Source organism: Simochromis diagramma, unplaced genomic scaffold, assembly GCF_900408965.1.
Source record: "Simochromis diagramma unplaced genomic scaffold, fSimDia1.1 OVJJ01000421.1, whole genome shotgun sequence".
Taxonomy (NCBI): domain Eukaryota; kingdom Metazoa; phylum Chordata; class Actinopteri; order Cichliformes; family Cichlidae; genus Simochromis; species Simochromis diagramma.
In genome coordinates this window covers 10170545-10192407 of record NW_024387250.1, presented here as the reverse complement: position 1 = coordinate 10192407, position 21863 = coordinate 10170545, and the positions used below count along the sequence as shown (strand labels likewise).

At 38.5% G+C, this 21863-nt stretch overlaps 1 protein-coding gene across 2 annotated transcripts in view; it reads left to right on the top strand.

Annotated features, from left to right (window-relative positions):
- Positions 1 to 20472: 20472 nt before the first annotated feature.
- The window catches only part of grid1a (glutamate receptor, ionotropic, delta 1a), a 259552-nt gene continuing 258161 nt past the window's right edge, over positions 20473 to 21863 (top strand). For both annotated transcript variants that reach the window (XM_040001760.1, XM_040001761.1), the window contains exon 1: positions 20473 to 21847. In XM_040001760.1, the coding sequence (XP_039857694.1) occupies positions 21769 to 21847 (79 nt within the window). In that variant the 5' untranslated portion in view covers positions 20473 to 21768. The remainder of the gene's footprint in view (positions 21848 to 21863) is intronic.

Here is a 21863-nt window from a genome sequence, read left to right as displayed (position 1 = left end):
TGACTGAACCTTTAGGAACAAATCCACTCTTACTACTTCAACTATGAAAAGCAAGGTACTTCAGCATCTTCATGCAATAGATCAAATTTTATTTAAGCTTTTATTATTATTATAATACATCAAGGGTTTTTTGTTGTTGTTTTTAGCACATTGCAATCTCAGAGGAAGGAAGAGTGAGCAAAAGCTGAGCGTCACTGACAATATCCCCTAAGTGAAAGTCGAATCTTATTTCTCCCTAATGAATCACTGGCAGGTTTCTGTATGCATTCGGTTCATAGTCTTTAATCTTCACTCCCAAGTCGCACATCAAGCCACAGATGGTAAAGGCATAAGGAAAACGCCACACATTTCACCAACTGACTCTGCTTCCTATATTCAAGCAAGCATGTTATGAACTGCACAGGATCACTTGGTTTAGTTCTTGTTTTCTTCAGAGACTTTTTAGAAACATGGCAGGCTCTAAGGGGGCTTGCTTGCTAGGCTGTGCAGTCTATGATGCATATATTTTTCCAGCATAAAGTTTTCACAGTATCTCTAGCATGTGCAAAGCATGTTTTCTATCCTTTAAACAACTAGATGTTGCTTTTTAAGCAGCGTTTTTTGGAATGCAAAGAATGTAAGTCCCAGGGAAATGTTTCTGCTCAACCTATCACCACAAATGACTTTTGCATGACTTCTTCCCGATTCCTCTGCAGAATCCACTGACCTCTCTTTTTTTATTGCCTCTGCATGCTGTGCCCTCCAGGGCTGCAGATCTGGACAAAATGTGAATGAGCGATGGATGGGATGCTGTAGATTCAAACCTGAGTGCCCAGTCATCTCTCCTGTCACCAAAAAGGATTCATGTTGCTTTGACCTTGGCACTGTTTTATTTATAAGTCCCATGTTTATTTAAAGAGTGGCAGTGGGTCATTGGTGTAATCAAAGCACAGCAAATGCAGCTCGAAAAACAATTATACTGTTGCTCATTAAGGCTGATATTGGAGCTGCAGTTTTAAGGAGATATTTTTAAACCAGATTTGTTATCCTCTCTGTTTCTTGCCTCTACTTCCTTGGGTTTAACTTATGAAGAAAGTTCAAATAACCTTAATCTCAATGCAGCAGAAAAAAAAAACTGTCTTTGAGCCTTTGCCTTAAAATTATCGCTTATTTTTATTATTTTATTAGCATAACTAGAGAGAAGGTTTCCAATGGAAGAATGTTCTTAGCATTGTTCTTTTAACCACATTTTGCATGTTCTTGTACCAATGAGGTAGAGGAATCTTTCTTGAATATTAATTACACATCTTACGCCTTCTTCACCACCCGATGTTTTGTTCATTACACTTTAGCAACACAGCTGTGACTGATAAGTAGGTTAGGCTTAAAAAGATAGGAAGTATCTATTAACACAGATCAAAAAAGATATAGATAAATGAAACGAGCAATGCAGTCTTTATTGCCTGCTGATGTTTAATAATTTGTGACATTTTTAATGTATATTAATGAGTAACCCAAAAATAGAAGATAAAATAATAAAAATATTTTTCTAGGAGATAACTAGCCATAGTAGGATAAAGGTTCTACAATATCAGAGAGAAAATATCATCTCACCATCAGAGATGACTCCCTATAAGCAAGCACTTGGTGGGGCAGCCTTGCAATATGACTGTTTAGAGATTCGACGAAAGACTAACAAGCAGAGGGAGGAAGAACCAGAGTTTAAAATGAATTACTAATGATTAAATCCAGCAGCGGTGTATAAACACTCAGTGCATCATCGTATGCCCTCCAGCAACCTAGGCCTATTGTACCGTAACTGAGGGATGGTCACCTGATCCAGCCCTAGCTATAAACTTTATCAAAAAGGAAACTTTTAAGCCTAATATTTAAAGTAGAGAGGATGTCCTAGGAACCACAAGTAAGTCGGTGGTCTGAGAGCAGAGAGCACTGTTGGGACGATATGGTGCTTAACGCCTAGTGTATGATATTTAATACAAACAGTTTTTCAAGAGTTTTTGAGACTTTTACATCACCAGTATGATCGCCCCCTCCTCCCCCAGAAAATCTAAATAAATTGCACAATACATTTTTAAGCTTATTTTTAAAAAAAGAAAAATAACACATGTGGCAGTTACAAATTAAAAATCTTATATGGAAATTAAAATGTAATTAACTTTTTAAACAAAATTTTCAAATGGTTCAAAAACATCCTCTATTTAAAAAACATAAAAAATTCTGGCAATTATTTCATGGTTCAGGCTTTAAATGGTTATGATATGGTGGAGCCTGATTATGTATGTGATGCAACAGGTAGCCAGTAAAACAAGCTAGCATAGCAGAAATATGCTCTCTCTTTCTAGTCTTTGTCAGTACGCTCATTGCATCATTCTGCATTCAACTGAAGGCTTTTAAAGAAACTTTTAGAACAGCCTTAAGGACATGACAACCTGTCACATTCTTAAGAAATGTCCTTAAAAACAAATCAAGGAAAGATCTGACACAGGATCTGAGAGATGCATCTGACCCTTCATTTGATCCATCAACTATTAAGAGAGGCCGCATTAGACGTTATCTCAGAAGAAAGGTGACTATCAAGAAGACAAGAAAGGAAACTAGGGAGAAAAGGCTACGGTATGCCAAATTACACACGAGATGGACTGAAAGTCAGGAGTAACAAGTTTAATGGAGTGATTAATCCAAATTTGACATTTTTGGTTGAAATCAGGAGAGAACTACAACAGTGAACATCTATTAAATTTGTGGAGGCCAGTTGTGTTGGTAACATTATCAAAATTTATGGAATTACTACTTAAAAAAATACAGTCAGATTTTGATCCACCAACTAATATCTTGGAAATGCCTAATTAGTAACAAATTAATTAAAAGCAAATTAAAATGATCCTAAACAAACTGTCAGTGCAGTAAAAAGTATATCTTGATAGAAAAAGTTTTAGTGGAAATTTTCCATTCACAGTCTGGCCTCCTCAGAGCCCAAAATCGCAATGTTATTGAGGCAGTGAAACACAAGGCAGAGCCAACATCCAAAGAAGAGTCTTAGGATGTCCTTCAGGATGCCTGGAAAACTTAAAGTAATTAGAAGAAATCAGGACGTGTCAAAGAATGGTCATACTAAATATCCACTTTCAAGCTATAGGACAAGCAAAGAAAGAGAGAGCTAAGGTCGAGACAGAAGAATGGACGGTGATATGAAACACATTCATGTGTATTGATTGTGTTGCACCCATTAAAAGTGATTGCTATTTGCTGAACAAAGCAATCCACATTCAATAGTTTCCTCTATTACATGGGTCATGGAGCAGCATTGATTGAAACAACAAAAACAACATCCTTATTTAAGCCTTTCTAATTCGCAAAGGATGAAAAGCTTAATGATGAGAATATTGAATTTCTCTGAGAAAATCATCTCATATGAGGTTCTAGCAGATGCTGAAGAATGTGCATTTGCGGTGAGAAGATTGTGTAGCTGTGTTTGAAGTTTTTGCATTTTGTCTAAAATTATCCAAAACCTATAATTATGAAAGAAACATTTAACTTACAAATTCTACTTTTTCAATTCAGTTTCAGTTCAGGTTTATTTATATAGTGCTGAATCATAAGAAGTCACCTCAATGCATTCAAGACCCTGCAATAATAATTATTACAATAAAGCTGGTCAGTCCATTACCTTAAACCAGATTAAAAGAAATTCTTAAATGATGTGTTTGTACTTAAATATTTGAGGACAATAATTGTCCTGGTCACAACTTCCATGCTCTAGTCAAGTGAAAATGTGTTTAACTTGTAATTGTTTAAATGTGTTTGAATTGGTTAAAAACAAATGTTTGATCAGCCTCTGTAGGCTTTAGGTTTGTGCTATCATTTTGTTGTATATTAGACATTGTGAGCATGCTGGCATGCTAAAATTAGCACTGAGCTCGGAGCGCTAAGATGTAATGTAGCCTCAGAGTGGTGCTTCTTGTTTATTTTACATTTTGCTGCCAGTCCAGTTGTCAGTATTGAATTTTCTGTGAAATTGTTACTATTTCAACTGAGATAAGGAAGGAAAATTGGCAGGTTTTGTTACCCCAATGCATTGAATACTGTGGTTCTGTCAGACACCGCTGCCATTGCTGAGATATAAACAACCTTTCCCTTGCTGTAAATATTAGATGATTGCACTCTCTTTTCACTTTCCCTTTAACTGAGTGGTTAGGTTTTGACACCAAAGCTGTTGGCAAAGTTTAGCAAAGGATTGTGGCTTTCATAAGATTAACCTTGCATGTTAAGAAAGTGACACTTTACAGCCTTCTAAAAGTGACATGAAGTGGCCAAGTGTGCATGCGTTTACATTAGGATTGAAACCTGTCTTCCTATTATTTTTCCATAAATACATTGTATTTATCACAGATGCATAAGTGAGAAATGCCAGTGGCTTTCACAAAACAGTAAAAGTATATGCTATTGTTTTATCACTCTATATTTCCCTTTGTCATAATTTAACAACCAGAAGGACTAAAACACAAACACAGAAGCTAAACCAGTGTTTAGGATGGTTAGACAGCAGGTCAGGCACAAAGCACCACAGGCCATGTTCACCACCAACAGGTTTGAAGCTGTAATGAGAAACTGTGGATATCGGCCAGGCAGGTGAGTATTCTGCTAGTTAAAGTCCTTTCCTTTCCAAGCAGGAGTCTGAGAGAGAACTCCAAATAGGCAGCTAGAATCAAATCCAACGCAGGATACTGGGAAGGGAGACGCAGAAACAGAATAAGTATCTAAGAACTGAATACAAAACACTCTCTGAGAGCCTGATGTTGCCACTTGAAGAAGCTAGATTGATCTGGTAAAGAGTGGATGAATGAATCGTTCCTTAAATACACAGCGGTGATATGGAGATACCAGAAAGTGCACGGAGGTGGATCAACCAGCGGCTGATCGAAAGGCCTGCCTCCGGGCGGGACCTCAGAGGAGCAGGGAGGATCTTGCACCCGAAAGGAGATAGAAGAGAACTTGAGAAAGAGGTACATGTAAAGAAAGGAAGAGGAAGTAAGCACTGTCAGGCCATGACACCTATATGCTTGTGATAATCTTTATAGTTACAACAAATGTGTTTTCAAATCCTCTTTCTAAATCCAACATTATGAAAAAACAGCCATAAAACTCACAATTTCTTAAATGTTCAAGGAACAAAACTGTGCCGTGCTGTAGTTTAACATTAAAGTTATTTATGAACTGCCTGAAGTTCATTCATTCCCAGAGTCTGTAAATATCATTGTAAAAGGATTAAAAGTGGGCAATGTTGTTTTAGTATTTCTTACCTTGTGCATTAGATGTGTTTATACATCCATGTTAGCACTCATGAGCGCAGACAGGCATACTAATTGGGACATGAATATTTTACATGCTTTTTTGTGTAGCTGTCATTTATTTTTGTATAAATACATGCATGTGCATAGTAGGTTAAAGCTATTAGAGCACTTACCGGACCTCTACATAAACCCCAAAGCTATGGAATTTCATATATTATCAGCCCATTACAGAAATCAGTGTAGAGTAGCTGTCTCCTCTCAGAATGGAGACAGCATATGAGAAGATTCATTAGCTCTTTCATAATCTATCATGTCCTTTGGCAGCAAGGAAAGGCCATGCTTATCGGCTATGTGTTCTGTCTGCCGTCCAGAAGACACAGGTTCCTAATTTGTTACTACCAGGATGGACTTCACCAAGGAAACAAAGTTTTAAATATGGTCCAATAGCACTTTAAGTAAAAATAAATTCTTTTTTATTTTCTCATTAGCTGTGTGGAGCAAAATTTCCCACTGGAAAATTATAAATACAGTGTATATTGTGTCTGTCTTCATTGATTAGCCTCATCATAATGAGGTAAATGTCTGGTAAATATAAAGTCTCTAGTACTGTAGAGAGGTAATACCCACTTAGTTTTCACCATGAATCAATATAAAAAAAAAAACAACATAAAAATGATATTCAAGTTAATGCTGCAATAGAATGACTGCTGCAAAAACTTCTTAAGGTTAATGAAGTATAGAATATTGCATGTAATGATTTAATGTAACTAAACAAATAGAGCTCATAAAATGGCAAAATGGCTTGTAAATTGTTATTGGCAAGCAGTGGGGGTGTTGTAAAGAAAGCATCTGTTGCGGCTAATATGTTGCAACTTGGCGTCTTGTTGTTGTCACAAAGTAATGAAACTTGTAATTACTGAAAATAGATACAACTAAAATGTAACACGTTTAAACACCTCTCCTAATGGTTTTACTTTTTTTTTTGGTTGTAGGAAATATACTTGGCACAATTGACTCTTCTGTTGAAAGGCTATCTGTTAGGCACCTGACTTCAAAGTATGTCCCTCCCAACAAGTGCTCTAAAAACACCAAAAATGCTGCACTGCACTGAATGATCACTTCTAAAGGAGAAATCGATAAGCTTTGTCTCGTTTGTCACTTCTTCTCCTTTTTCCACCCTCCCCTCTCCATTTACCGCTCTCCCTCGACTAATGGAGTGATGATTTGGAAAGTATTATGTGGCTCAAAATCGGCTCAGTGAGCTCCACACAACTGCATGGCCAGCTCTTTGATGGATATCCCTGTTCTGATTGCCTTTGCTCAGTTCCATAAAAGGAATCTTTTAGCAGTGCCCCTTACAAGTCTAAGAGACTGATACTGAGATCAGGCTTTCTGGCTACTGTAGGGGTATCAGCAACTGGATAATGAAACTCCCTTGCAGACTGATGACTCGTGCATGCATGTTCTCAAGAAAGTGCACATGCACGTACACAATAAACTCAACTGTTTCAAGACTTTCAGCTTCTCTCTCTCAATTGCTAGGTCTGGAGGTGGGGATGGATATTGGGCTGTGCTACAGGACAAGAAGGAGAGATTGGAATAGGAGCGAGTTTGAAAGAGTAATTTCACTGCTGGTTTGTCAAACACCTCCATAGTCAATCTCAGCAGCCTTATCGGCACATGAAGAAGCTCCTCTCTGTCACTTTCCTCTTCATCTTCTTTCTAACGAGCTGCTGAATTGCATGTGTCATGACCACTATTATACAGAACATCTGTTATGCATTCTTTTTTTTTATTATGCAATATTAGAATTGGAATAATATACATGATCAGTATGTGCTCTGAAAAAATGAAAGTTGAAACAGAGGGAATTTGGGGTTATAATATAGTGTGTATCTATATATGTGTATATATGATTGTGTATATAAGATTTCATCAGTGTGTAAATGTGTGCCTGGAGTATTTCTCATTTTCAAATAATAGTAGAAATATTTTACACAATATTTTATGTGAGATGATTGTGCCTCGAACTTGTCTCTCAAATATTCAATGAAAACACAGATTCTGTTATAATTCCTTGCCTCGTGTTACACAGTTGCATTAAAGTTAATGATTCTGCACAGAGATTTTCTCTGAATTAGATAGTCTTCACACTTTTTATGCGTAATGTCAGGAGATTGTGGACATGCTAAATGCTTTAGCTCCGTTCACTCTGCAAACCCGTCTTGGCTACATTGGTTGCTCGGCAGAGTGGCTGTAACTGAGCACAGAACATGATGCCTTTCCACAAGTCATCTCATTTACATTATCTCAGGGGGATGTTAAAAACAAACAAACAAGCAAAGCACAGTATATTAAAAGAAAGAGCACTGGCTAAGAGCAGAAACTCTCCAGCCTATACACACCAGCACCCAATCACTTCAAGCCACACCCACTTCTGCAACAAATCAAACAATTGCAGAAAATGAACAGGTAGTCTTGTTAGTAATATGTACTTTTAGAACCCTTCAAAGAAGTTTTTTTTCAGTAGCACTTGACAATCCACTCACAACAGGGTACTGACTAACAGGAGTTTCGTCCCTCTTTTTGCTGTTGTGCAAGCGCAGTGGGTATTTTTCTTTGTCTTCAGAAATCAGACAAAGAACCATAATCAGTCTTCGATCTAGCCATAAATCATTCAGTGCACTGATGCACGCCAGCAGTTTGAGGAATCATTTCCTTGCAGCCTAACAAGATTATACATAAACTTGCTGTAAGATGTTTTACTTGAAGGTCGACAAGGCTAAGAAAATAGTTTGCTCGGATGAAGAATTTCAAGTGTATTCTTTGTTTTTGTAGATTTCAGCTGCTAATTTTGCAGCTCTTTTGTTAACTTTTCACTTGCTTTTGCTTTGATTGCAGACACACATCAAGGAGCAGACCAGTCTGAATTTCACTGCACATCAATTCAAAGTGAATTGATGTTTGACAAATGTTTCAGCCCATGCATGTTTATTTTTGACACACATTGGATAGATATCTTGTTAAGAGATGTAATTAAAGGCTGCCATGCAAACACAAAGATGCTTGATGCTTGCATCACACTAAATTATGTTGTGCCTCCGCGATCCATCTATTCCTGGGTTATCAATAATTTTATATGTTGTTTGGTTTTAGACTCACACATTTTTTATGATTAAGAAAACAAAAAGAGGTGGATTAAATAATATATTTTTCATTTATTTTGATAAATGTAAATATTCAGCTGTGGCTCACTGAATGTAGTTGCCAGGCACTCGAATTCTGGCATATTGTCAATAAAAGAAAATGACATAAATGACTGGGCAATGATTCTAAGATTCTCACCCGCACACTCGGAAAAATAAAACAAAAAAATGAGAGGATATTGCTGGTCATGCAATATTGGCCAGAATCCCCTGTTGATCTCTGAATCACACTCAGTCACTTAGCTTTGAATAGGACAAAAAAAAAGAAAAGAAAAAATCAACAGCAACAAAAAACCAATCTGTAAGACAGACACTTAAAATCTTGTGGCAGTTGTTCCCCTCGAGTTAAGAGTGAGTAATCATCCGGTCCATCATTTCTTTTTTGCACAGAACCACAACGTATGACTTGGAGTTGCTGACTCCCCTCATAACTGCTTCACACTCTGCCGAAAACCTCTGCAGTGTCTCCTGAACGGCATGATGTGACGAAGGTACGGGAGCCACATCTTCAAAGAGCAGAAGCAATTCTGAAGTCTTCGAGCTAAACACTCTCATCTGCATTGCTGCATCTCGAGATCTTATCAACAGAAATCATAAGCAGGACCAGAGACAAGGACAACTCTAATGGAGCCAAACACCCACAGAAAACATGCTTAACTTCCTGCCAAGAATAGTAAGACACGGCTTTCATTCCAGCTATTCAATGACAGCACATTTTCATTCACAGGGTGTCAAATACTGCCATTTTATCAGAACCGCTGTCATCTCAAAATATGCAAGAAGTGCCATCTAGCTTGACACCCCAGGTTATGGCAATGGTGAGACAGATCGCTCACTCTCAATTTTTTTTATATGAATGCTGATAATGGATCTATTTGTGCTCCATTAAAATGCACTGGGTAAGCACAATAACACAATGGGTATTTTTCATTGTGTAGGGTCAGTGTTTTGAAATAGCATATTTTAACCCAGTCTTTATTGCCCAAGTTATTATTATTAGTAATAATTAGAAAAACAAACTTAAAAGGCCACAAAATACTTCTTTGTTTTTATGTTTTAAATCAAGACCATTCTCTGTGCTTCAAGGCATTAGGAGACCATATGGATATCTCTACCACTTTTCATAAATCCTCAAAACATGTGTTGATTGAAGTGCAATCCTTTGCAATGTCTAATTTATTTAGCAATAAATAAAATGAATGCGGACATTTTTGGCCTAAATGTAAAAACAAAATGTCCAAAAGAAATAAAAACAGCTTTGACATTGAACGTCGCCATTCATTACTGAGTCTATTCAACTGGATTTGAAAGAATTTTCTTAATTTAATGCGGTGTTCAGCTTTCATTGTTTATTACTCTCCCCCTGACCGAGGGACCGGTGGTTCTAATCTTTCAACTGCTACATGAAAAATGATTGAAATCAGTCTGAAGTCAGCAGACTTATGTATGCAGCTGTAATAAGAAATGTATCTACATGCAGCTGTCATCAAGCCACCTTTATGCCTGAGTGTACCAATTAAACATAACAAGGTATGTAGCGATTCACCTGTTTGTATTATCGGCCTCAGCAGACTCAGCAGACTGCTGACTGGAAACGTGAACTCCAGCAAGCACACAGACAAGTTAATGTTTTCATCAATTCAGAAGATATTATATTGACTTAGATTAATTTCTCAGAAGACCCTAACCTTAGCTGTAAGTGCTTCTTGTCTATTCCTATCTTCAATTTGATTTTGAACCTACTTCTGTAAACAGAATTATGTCCCCACAACATGAGCAATACAAGTACACAAACACACAAAGAGCAGAATGTTGTAAACAGTTCGCTTCTAAAGAATTAATTCAAAGTGTCAACAGACGTTGGGGCATGATAGTGGGTCAGTATTACGCTGGCTAAAGAAGATGCAGCCGTTTAATCCTCATTCCCAAACACGCATCCACAATCCATTATAACCCCAAACAAAAGTGCAGGTGGATGCATTCACTCAGCTGTGAGTTAGGGTTAAATTTTGGCAAACCTTTGAGGAAAGATGGACCTTTTGGGGTATTTCTGTTTCTGCTTAGCAGCATTTACAGAATCATGCCGCTCTCCTCCAGCTTTTAAAATTCATCCATTCCTATAACCTTTTAGTTTAAATTAGAAAAATCCAGGTTACACTGAACTATCAAAAGTACATTTATTTTCACTCAGTTTCAAAGAAGCCTTAGAGAAGGTGTTTCCAATCTTAAAGCCTATTGAATACCCATTTATGCTATTGATTATGTGTCACCATGTGGCTTGAACCCAACTCTCACACCTCACCAAAGTATTTCCTCAAAAGGTTGTCAAAGAGTTGCCACAGCACTCAAGTTAAACCGGGATTTAAACAAATTTCATCAACGGCACAGATGGCCTTTCGAATCAAACATTCCCCCTTGGCAAAAGTAAAAATGAAAAATGCACAAGCCTGTACATGACAATGTACGTGCAGGCCCCCAATTTTACTGACCATGCGCACTAAATGTGCCTGTCACAGTCATTGTGAATAAATGCTGTTATCATCTGTTGGCAACAAGGAAGTTGCCTGCAGCTAAGGCAGACACAGAGACAAAACAAAATATTATCCTCCCACAAAGAGCCTGAGGCAGGCAGAAAACACAACACCCGCGGTCATACAGAACGTGTAAATATACTTATTAATAGCTATGCATTGACACTCACGTATATGTACAGTAATGCTCATATTTCCACTGCCCTCCATACACATGTTTTATAACAGCATGGACAGAATGTGGCAAGATTGATGTAAAGCCCAATAATGCAGGTAATATATTATTCATGTTCATATGTTGGGGGGGATTTTCTTATTTCTGAATTCTGGTCTTTTGCCTCCGTGGATTATGCAACATGTACATTTAGACTCAACAGAAAAAAGACCTAAAGATTATCCAAAATTCTCAGACTACCAAAGTGTGTTCACAGGAGATGGTACTGCAGTAGATGGTTTTATTATTTTAAAAAAATGTTTATGAAAATGTTTATAAAACTGCAGGGAAAGGATCAACAAAGATTTCACATGTTGAGTTTGTTCCACCCGTGGAGGGCCAGAAGAAACGAGAGTCTCAACTGAGATTAGAAGCAACAAAACCCTCAGAGTTAGCATTCACCATGGCATTATCAAAACCTAAGGTTGTTGGCCAGCACTGGAATCTTTACCTGGATTTCTACCACTACAAGAAGCTTAGTCTTGTCCAGACTGAGATTTATGATGCCAACATGATAGCAATTTTTGAAAGCAATATGTGGTCTCTCATTTTCTACTGGAAAGGTCTAAAAAGGGGGATATTCCTCTGTAAAATAAAGCGGGAATTAATTTGGTGGTCTTTGAATTCTTTATCTGGAATTGCAAAGCTAAACATAAACTTCCCAGAAGCCAAATATTTCTGCATTAAATTAATAAGCCTTTTTTATTCTCTTATTAAGCTTCTTGAAAAAAGAGAGGATTTTAAATAGAGGGAGGATGTTGGTGTTGATGGACAGGTCCATAAAACGCAGAGGTTAAACAGAAGTTGACTTCCTTAAACAGTCACAGTTCTTAAGATAATCAAAACTATGACAATGCAGTGACCTTAACAAACTCAAATGACGATATACACAAACTCACACAGTTATAAAATATTTTCTGCTATTATTATTAATACCCGCGCTCTCATTCTCTCATTCACCGATGCTTGTGTTCACAGAACTGAGAAAATTTAATGCATGTGGGGAAAAAAAACGAGTGCACAGCTATTGTGGTGCTCAGAGTAAACATGAGGCTTCTATCTAAAGGAGAGCCCCTATTTTAGTGTGAATTACTGTTGCATCAAATAATGCACATTTATCGGAGTATTCATGACTTTGTCATTACTGTTAAGTCTTAACAGCATGCATTTAAAATGATCTAAGGCCTTTGTCAGCCGGATAATATCCTACTCCAATCATGTTTGTGTCACTGAATGGATCGCTTGGCTCCATGTCATCAAATGCAGTGTGACAGTTAACATAATAGGCGTGCAATACTAGACTATATCATTTGCCAATTAATTAATCCAATAGAGCCTAGCTAGACCTATTAAATCCTATTCTAATTAATCAGATGCCACCAGGATACTCTGTCACTTACCCCAAATTTGAAGGATAATTACCCAAATGGAAGCCAGTAATGTCACTGCAGAGATTTTTTCCTAATGATATCTGCTTTTGAAAAGGGAAATGAGGCATGTTCCTGCATATTTTCAGTATAGAAGTGACAGATTTACTAGGGTACTGATAAATCATGGCTAAACCTTGTGAACGGTAACAAATCTGCATATAGAAACTCTTGTAGGTATCAGGATGACTTTTACAAGTACAGGAGTGGGAGGCATATTTTTTTTCTGCCAATGCAAGGATGCAATTCGGTTTTTATATCAGTAACTCATATTGTGTAAAATTTTGCCATAAGGCCCAAGGCTTAAACTTCTTTAAAGTGGTCTGGTTGTCCACAGGGAAGAGAGGAATCCCATAGAGTTAAAAGAAGACCAGGAACTGAGGTGAATATTAAGAGTGTTGTCATCTTCTCCTCTTGCACACAGTATGAGAGAAAGTTCTTCAAGTACGAACTTCCAGTGAGAGGATAAGAGAAGAACATAGCAATTTTGGGGCAGCATGAGAGAAAGTGAAAAGGGACAGAGGGTAATAACATACAAAAAGGAATATTAGTTTATTACACTGGGCCAACTTTCCAGAAGGCTAATATCCAGCTTTTACTTAATTATACACAGATTCATGCTTGTGCTTGTGTGACTTTTCCTGGTGTTTCCTTCTTCACTCAATATTTGTGAGATCCTTTATTTTTGGACACAATATTAATGAATTCACTGTGTGGAGTTAATGTCAATATACATGTATGACAGCTACACCACAACCCACTGCTGTTGCAGTAATTCCCTCCATATAAATCTCCTTTATATTCATTTTCTTTTGCATAATGGTCACTGAAATGGACAGTTCATCTTTAAATATAGTTCTGAGATTTTCTTTTTAGTTAATTTTTTTCTGCCTGTGGTGTAGAGCTACAAAATATGGATAATGAACTTAATGGATATTTGCCAGTCAGTAGCACAGCTTTTTAAATCTCATTCAAGGTCTCTTCGTGTCTCGCTGTTTCATGTGTGTTCTCCTGCTACTTATTGGTAGTTTGAGTTTAATAATAAATCAGACTGACCTCCTCTTAAAAACTATGATGCTCAAGAGATCTTGTTGTTCTCATTTGCAAAGAGTACCTCTTTGCAGGTAGATTTTTAAGTGTGTTTCTGCTAATTGGCTCCCCTTTGAACAACCGCATCCACTAATGACTGTCTTGCAGGCACAGCTGGAGTAGCTGACACAGGCACTGGGTTCAATAGTGGTGCTCAGAGCAGCCAAAACAAATGGCAGAACAGTCGCTAGTAGGTGTTTAAATGTTCAGCATATTTGCAGGCAAAATTGTTGCCTTACAGATCCTTCAGATGCTGGATAATAACTAGTTTGTGTTGGCTACAATGATACGGTTTTATTTCATTTTGAATTTGTGAGCAGATTTTGCAGATGAATACTAATTTTGAACACTGTTTATTTAGATAAATAAAGACAGACAGATGGACACACAGCCCATTGACCCTACAGCCTCCCCACAGACCTGTTTAAACACTGAATTCTAGACAGCAAAAACACAAAACACTGCCCACATCTCTTAGATGTACTCTTTTATTTTTAATAGGAGTAACCACAATCTACTCTCAGTGGTACATAGACAGGATGCTGAGGCATGTGTTTGTTGAACAGGGAGAAGGAGAAAAGAAACAGAAAAACAGAACAGTGTTTTTTGGTTGTTGTTGTTTCTTTTAACACCCCTTAGTCGTGAGTAGCTTGCTTTCAATGCAATAAAACAAGAAAAAAAAACAACAAAAACACTTTTACATTTCTCAAACCACAGATAATCACTCTACTAGTCTATTCTGTGAGCTAGCTAGTATATAATTTGGGGTATTATTTCTACAGGGTTTTTTTTCCCTATGCATTCTTTGTGGGAAGAGATCCGAGTCAGACACAAATGTAAAAAAAAAAAAAAGCAATACAGAGCAGCTATGGACATAGTCTCATGGGGTAGGTCTGGTCATGAAAAAAAGAGTTTCTTTCTTAGTGCAATGTAAACTTTAGGCCATATTTTAAAGCAGCAGGCCTGGAGCTTGTGTAAATCTGCCCCACTGCAGGGCGGCATTATAATCATAAAAAAGTCTTTAATCTATGTGCAAGACCACGAAGGCTGCATACCTGACCAAGACTGACTCCAGAGATATCCCAGGTTGGTAAAACTATCAAAAACCTCTGCTGTGACAGCTGTCACAGTTGTTGACTCCAGAATGTCACTGATAGACTTTCATTTCCTACCCATTCAAAGTTTCTGTCCACTGTTATTCCATATGCTAACTTATACATATATTTATTCTGTGGTTCATATCTCACTAAGGTTCATGTTGAAATATATAATGTTGCAGATAGTCAACAATTCACTCATTGAAATTCTGAGTCTGTGATAGAGGTTGTGCTTATTCTCCCATAACATGATTAATCTATAATGTTACCTCAGGCTGTGTATTTGGAAGAGAGACTCTTGCTTATTCACCTCTAGTGCTGCAGATACTTATTGCTATTCCCTGCACATTTTTTTGACATGAATGGATTTTCAACTTGTCTCAAATTTAACCCTGCTCCAAATTGGTGCAGGAGCTAATATCCAGGAGCACAAAGGGATGGACAGAACCAGCTTGGCAGTGACAGACCCTTCAGTCAACTCATAATGTTAGAGCATATTCTGTAGCAATTTTTCTGTTAATGTAGCAGTCCTACTATATTATAAATCCATATTTCTGTGGCTTTGGACCACTGGTACTGCTCTTTTTGCATTCCTCATTGGTAATACCAAGGACATTAACATACTCTGTGTATGCTGGCTGCTGCTATAACTGGTCTAATTATGTTGATGTACAGTAAATTTGATTGCGATCTCTGTCCAATTCTTTTTGCAAACTCTAGTTGTGTTAGGCTAGAGGCTAATGAAGTGATTAAACTCAGACTTATTTTACAGCACATGAAATAAGTTATCAAGTTCTGGCTCCATGTACAAGGCTAAGGGCAAACACAATAGCCACAGTTAGTAATTACCTATTACTGTGTTTGAATAGAACACTATTAAATGTTCTTGGACTCAAATGCAAATGTACAATACCACTAACAGTACTGCAAATCTATGAAGACAGAGAGCAATTACACAGAAGCAAAGTATTAGCAACCAGTTTGAACAGTTTGAACGGAACTGGCTGTGTATTTACATATATAATACCATTGCTGCATATGGACTACACCACAAGTCCCAAGGGGTCCCCAAGTCCCAATGGGAGACACCGTCAAAGGTGGTTGAGAACAACGGGGCTAGGGTCCTGCGGGACTTCAAGTTGCAGACAGACAAGCAGCTGCTGGCCAACCAACCAGACACAGTGATGCTTGACAAAGAGCAGAAGAGCGCACTTGTGATAGATGTGGTAATGCCAGTGGACAGCAAGATAAAAAAAAGGAGGAGCACCAGGGGCTGAAAGAACAACTGGAACAGATGTGGAAGGTGAAGTCTAATGTAGTCCCAGTGGTAATAGGAGCATTAGGAGCAGATTCCAGCAGAATCCAGGGACTACAACAGAGCGCTCTGTCCAAATGAGTGCAGAATGCAGGAAATGAGGCAGCAGAAAAGATCGATGTAACCACCTTGACATCACCTGCTGGTTAGTGAGTTCTGTCTTGAAGTCTTCAGCTGAGTGTTTTGAAGCTAGATAAGATGAGTGAGGAATTAAATCAAATGAGAAATGGAATGATACTGCAAGCCTTTGCCATAGCAACAAAGGAGCCTTGTCCCAAAATATACTCTTCTTTATTGTCCCCTGTGACTCTGATTACCTAATTTAAGTGTTAATTGTAACAATATAATGTTTTTTGTAACATTATGTTGCATTATTATATTACATTCACCGCATTAGGAAAGTGTTAGCTGAATATTGATCTTTTTTTTCCATGGACTTCTAGACAGTTGGACCTCCCTTTGCAGCCAGAGGAGTTGCCCCTCCCCGACTATTAGAAAGAAAACAGTTTGAGTTTTGGCCACACTTTTCACCCCTAGAAGTTATGCACATCTTTTATACACAGTCTGTGCCTCAAAATCAAATACAAGATTCAATATAAACAATTTATCATGCAAGAATTTTGCTCTGGGGTTTCGATTAAAAAAGTATACTTTTTATTATTTTGGAAAGAGGAAAAAAAATGTTATTCATATATAGTTCAGGGTGGAGCAAGTAGTTATGTATTCATGACTAACAGCAGTTGTTCTGGCTTTGACACATTTGAATGTGACAGCTTCTCTCAATCTAAATTCACTTTTTGGCTTTCTTCCAATAAGGAAGAGAAAAAAAAAAATCTGTCTTTCCTTTTCACTCCATTGCTCATAGCCATAAACATTAATGAGTCAGGTTTGTGTGACAATGAAATTCCACCTTCATTGCTGAAGAGCAGGCGTGACCTACCCACCAATGTCTCGGTAACAGTTTGCAGCAGTTTTGAGACTAACATAAGTTGACACCCATGGAGGTGCACGAGGTGCACTGCTGAAGTGAATCTAAAGGAACAAAAACAATGAGTTGCAAAGGATTTTTGTTTTAATTTGGAGAATAATCATTAGGAGACATTTTGGACCAACAGAGCAGGTATGAATCAACTGCATAATGAACCCAAAAATATGAACGATTATCCACTGAATGGCCTACTTTCTATGAAAAAGGTATTTTCTCTTTCATATTAATCTACTTTCCAATGCATGGAACTTGCCGACCGGTGACTCAAAACAACACTCTGCGCTTCTCATGAAAATATCTCATAAATACCTTTCTATATGCAGAAAATATATATTAGAGGATATACATTATTTTCAACACATCTGCATTAAATGGTAATAGCTAAAACACTCTGTAACAACAGTACTTTCACTTATACTTAAATATCCCCAGCAAATGGCTTGTCTTGTTTGACAATTTACCTATAAACCAGACACAACACAATTTCTTAATATGATATTCATTTCATGTGCGGAAGAATACAGCCAAGGATGTTTTTAAGGTTCATATCCAGAACTTGTTTGATTTAGGATTGATTAAGAACTTGTTAATTATTCTTTTTAATCATCTTATCCGTAAAAAACAATATACAGGGAGTGCAGAATTATTAGGCAAATGAGTATTTTGTCCACATCAACCTCTTCATGCATGTTGTCTTACTCCAAGCTGTATAGGCTCGAAAGCCTACTACCAATTAAGCATATTAGGTGATGTGCATCTCTGTAATGAGAAGGGGTGTGGTCTAATGACATCAACACCCTATATCAGGTGTGCATAATTATTAGGCAACATCCTTTCCTTTGGCAAAATGGGTCAAAAGAAGGACTTGACAGGCTCAGAAAAGTCAAAAATAGTGAGATATCTTGCAGAGGGATGCAGCAGTCTCAAAATTGCAAAGCTTCTGAAGCGTGATCATCGAACAATCAAGCGTTTCATTCAAAATAGTCAACAGGGTCGCAAGAAGCGTGTGGAAAAACCAAGGTGCAAAATAACTGCCCATGAACTGAGAAAAGTCAAGCGTGCAGCTTCCAAGATGCCACTTGCCACCAGTTTGGCCATATTTCAGAACTGCAACATCACTGGAGTGCCCAAAAGCACAAGGTGTGCAATACTCAGAGACATGGCCAAGGTAAGAAAGGCTGAAAGACGACCACCACTGAACAAGACACACAAGCTGAAACGTCAAGACTGGGCCAAGAAATATCTCAAGACTGATTTTTCTAAGGTTTTATGGACTGATGAAATGAGAGTGAGTCTTGATGGGCCAGATGGATGGGCCCGTGGCTGGATTGGTAAAGGGCAGAGAGCTCCAGTCCGACTCAGACGCCAGCAAGGTGGAGGTGGAGTACTGGTTTGGGCTGGTATCATCAAAGATGAGCTTGTGGGGCCTTTTCGGGTTGAGGATGGAGTCAAGCTCAACTCCCAGTCCTACTGCCAGTTTCTGGAAGACACCTTCTTCAAGCAGTGGTACAGGAGGAAGTCTGCATCCTTCAAGAAAAACATGATTTTCATGCAGGACAATGCTCCATCACACGCGTCCAAGTACTCCACAGCGTGGCTGGCAAGAAAGGGTATAAAAGAAGGAAAACTAATGACATGGCCACCTTGTTCACCTGATCTGAACCCCATTGAGAACCTGTGGTCCATCATCAAATGTGAGATTTACAAGGAGGGAAAACAGTACACCTATCTGAACAGTGTCTGGGAGGCTGTGGTTGCTGCTGCACGCAATGTTGATGGTGAACAGATCAAAACACTGACAAAATCCATGGATGGCAGGCTTTTGAGTGTCCTTGCAAAGAAAGGTGGCTATATTGGTCGCTGATTTGGTTTTGTTTTGTTTTTGAATCTCAGAAATGTATATTTGTGAATGTGGAGATGTTATATTGGTTTCACTGGTAAAAATAAATAATTGAAATGGGTATATATTTGTTTTTTGTTAAGTTGCCTAATAATTATGCACAGTAATAGTCACCTGCACACACAGATATCCCCCTAAAATAGCTAAAACTAAAAACAAACTAAAAACGACTTCCAAAAACATTCAGCTTTGATATTAATGAGTTTTTTGGGTTCATTGAGAACATGGTTGTTGTTCAATAATAAAATTATTCCTCAAAAATACAACTTGCCTAATAATTCTGCACATGCTATTAGGCAGCAGCTTCATTGCACCTTACTGGTGTCAGTCAGATTGAACACATCCTGATTATTCTTATGCAGATTTTTCTCGAGTTGCACATCATGTATCACCCCCTCACCCCCCACCCCAACAGAAGAGCAGAATGAAAGAGAGGGGCAGATTTGCACCACAAGCACTCATAATAAACAAGAATGTACAATGAATGAAGCCTTTTTGAGACATATGTCACATGGCAGTTTAGCCAGTATTTAAAATGAATAATTTATTTATGAAATCTCAGCAACATATTGCTTCATAGATCAGTGAAATTAAGAGATGCATTCCTCTGCTGGGACCTGATGAAATTTTTATGGTGTTTTTGGATGCCTGTCATCTTAAAGCACAAATTTCAAGGTTAATCTTTCAGATTTGATCCCCTTGAAATGTGCCCAGATTGATCTACTGTGCTGTGGAAACTGTAATTGGGATCAAAGAGCAATAATTGATTCTTACAGTGTGTTCCTCCCCTTGTTGTCAAAGCAGCTGCTCATATACAAAAAAAGGGAAAGAAAAATCTGATATATGTCACTAAGATGTGGGCTAGCATTCATCACATATTCAGGCATAAATATCTATACTACCCTGAGCAGTAAAAAGCCTTTCGGGTTCACTCCAGCCTGTTTCCTAATGACATGGCGATAGAGCAGTGAAATATGACCATCACTCATAAAAAGCGACATAAATCGTTAGGAAATGATTGAGATATTTTGTGCTACAGCAGGTGCAGTATCTATAGATGGCCAGTAGGGGTAGTGTGTGATTTTAGTAAAAAACGTTGGAGGCATGTGAATTCACCCCTTGCCTGCAATTAAACTGAAGAACGTATAAAGGCGAGCTGAGGGGTTGCGGGGTGTTTAAAACATCCACTCCCTTATTACATATTGTTTCTAAGAATGTTGCATCCTGGAAAGAATCAGACAGATATAAATGTGCAGTGTTTGCTCTTCACTTGACTGTCTGTCCGGTGCAGTTCAGTGAAGGAGCTGTCCACTGCTGGTGGTGCTGAAACTTTGTTTTTTTGCGCCTCTGACAGACTTAACCAAACAATTAAGAGATATTTCCGTTTTTATTACATCCACGAGAAATATCCTTTAATTGTAAGATTATGCCTATCTAGAAATCTTCTGCCACGAGTTCCTCTTCTTCTTTATAGCTCTGCAAACGCCGTGCATTGCTCACTGATGTGTGTAAGGCTACCCAATAAAAATTACTCCCACCCTTTAGAGTGATTCGTGTCCTAAAAATTCGCTCCAACACTTTGACCTCGGCTTTATATATAAAAAACACACACCCATAGAGTCAATTATGCAGAAGCAATATTCAATTAATCGAACAAGCCAGGCTATAAGAAAGCGTTAGGTTTGTTTTCTGTTTGCTCCTGTGCGGAATGCTCCTCCGTCAACTCCATCCAGCTGTTCTTTGGTTCAGACAGGCGTTGTGGCTTCTGCCACGTCTGTCTCTCATCCATCAGCCCTCGCCGAGGATCACAGTGTGTAAATCCTTTTCTCTGGCACATCAGCTGCGCTCCGTCGTCGCTGAAGTATGGTGAAAATGTGTCCCAGTCGTTCTGGTCTTTCACATTTTCCCCGAAAACGACAACTTCTCCAAAAGTAAACTGTTCACACCGCCGCCAAATATGTACGCTGACTTTTGCGTGTCTGCTTTTGTCGCGTTGTTTTATTTCTTTTCTTTTTTCTTTTTTTGTAAGTAAAGCATATCTTGTCAAGGGATTATTTTTTTCTTTGCCTGTTTTAACCTCCAGTCGTGTGTTTAATTATCGCCTCTCCACGCGTCTTTCTCCGGCTAGTCCAACTCATTTCTACCCGGCTTGTCGAAAAAAGCACCCGAGTCGTGAAGTCTCTGCAGTCACGTGATTAAGACAGGACTGAAGAGAGTGGTTTTTTCTCTCTCGGAGTGTGTATGTGAGCGTTTCTCCGTGTGTTGTTGGAGGGGTGTCCCTCCTCCGCATATTTTGCTGCTTGCCATGCTTTAGACGCCGGAGCGCAGGGAGAGAGGCGAGAGTGAGAACGCCGGTCTCTCTCACAGGGCTACCTGTCTTTTTAGGCTTACCTCGAGTCCCCGTCGGTTCGCCCTGGTCTTTTTGAGCCCACCTTCCTGCGGTCGGCTTGTTTTTGTTGGTTTAAAAAAGAGCAAGAGAGGAAGAGAGAGAGCGAGAGCGAGAGAGAGAGAGCGAGAGAGAGAGAGAGAAAACTGTGGTCATTTCTGTAGGGTTTACGCGGGTCTGGTCTATCAGGAGGAGGATCGCGGTTCTGTTTGGCTCTGGGTTTTGATCATCTTTCTTTCTTTCTTTTTTCTTTCGGGTGCTCCATTTGGACAGTACAGGACAGCCGAGCAGAGCTTGGATGAGCCGCCTCACTAAAATCCCGAGATGGAGTTGCTGCTGATCTGCCTTCCCCTGTGGATATTGCAATGCAATTCGGCCAAAGCGGACTCAATCATACATATCGGTAAGCGTCCGGCAAA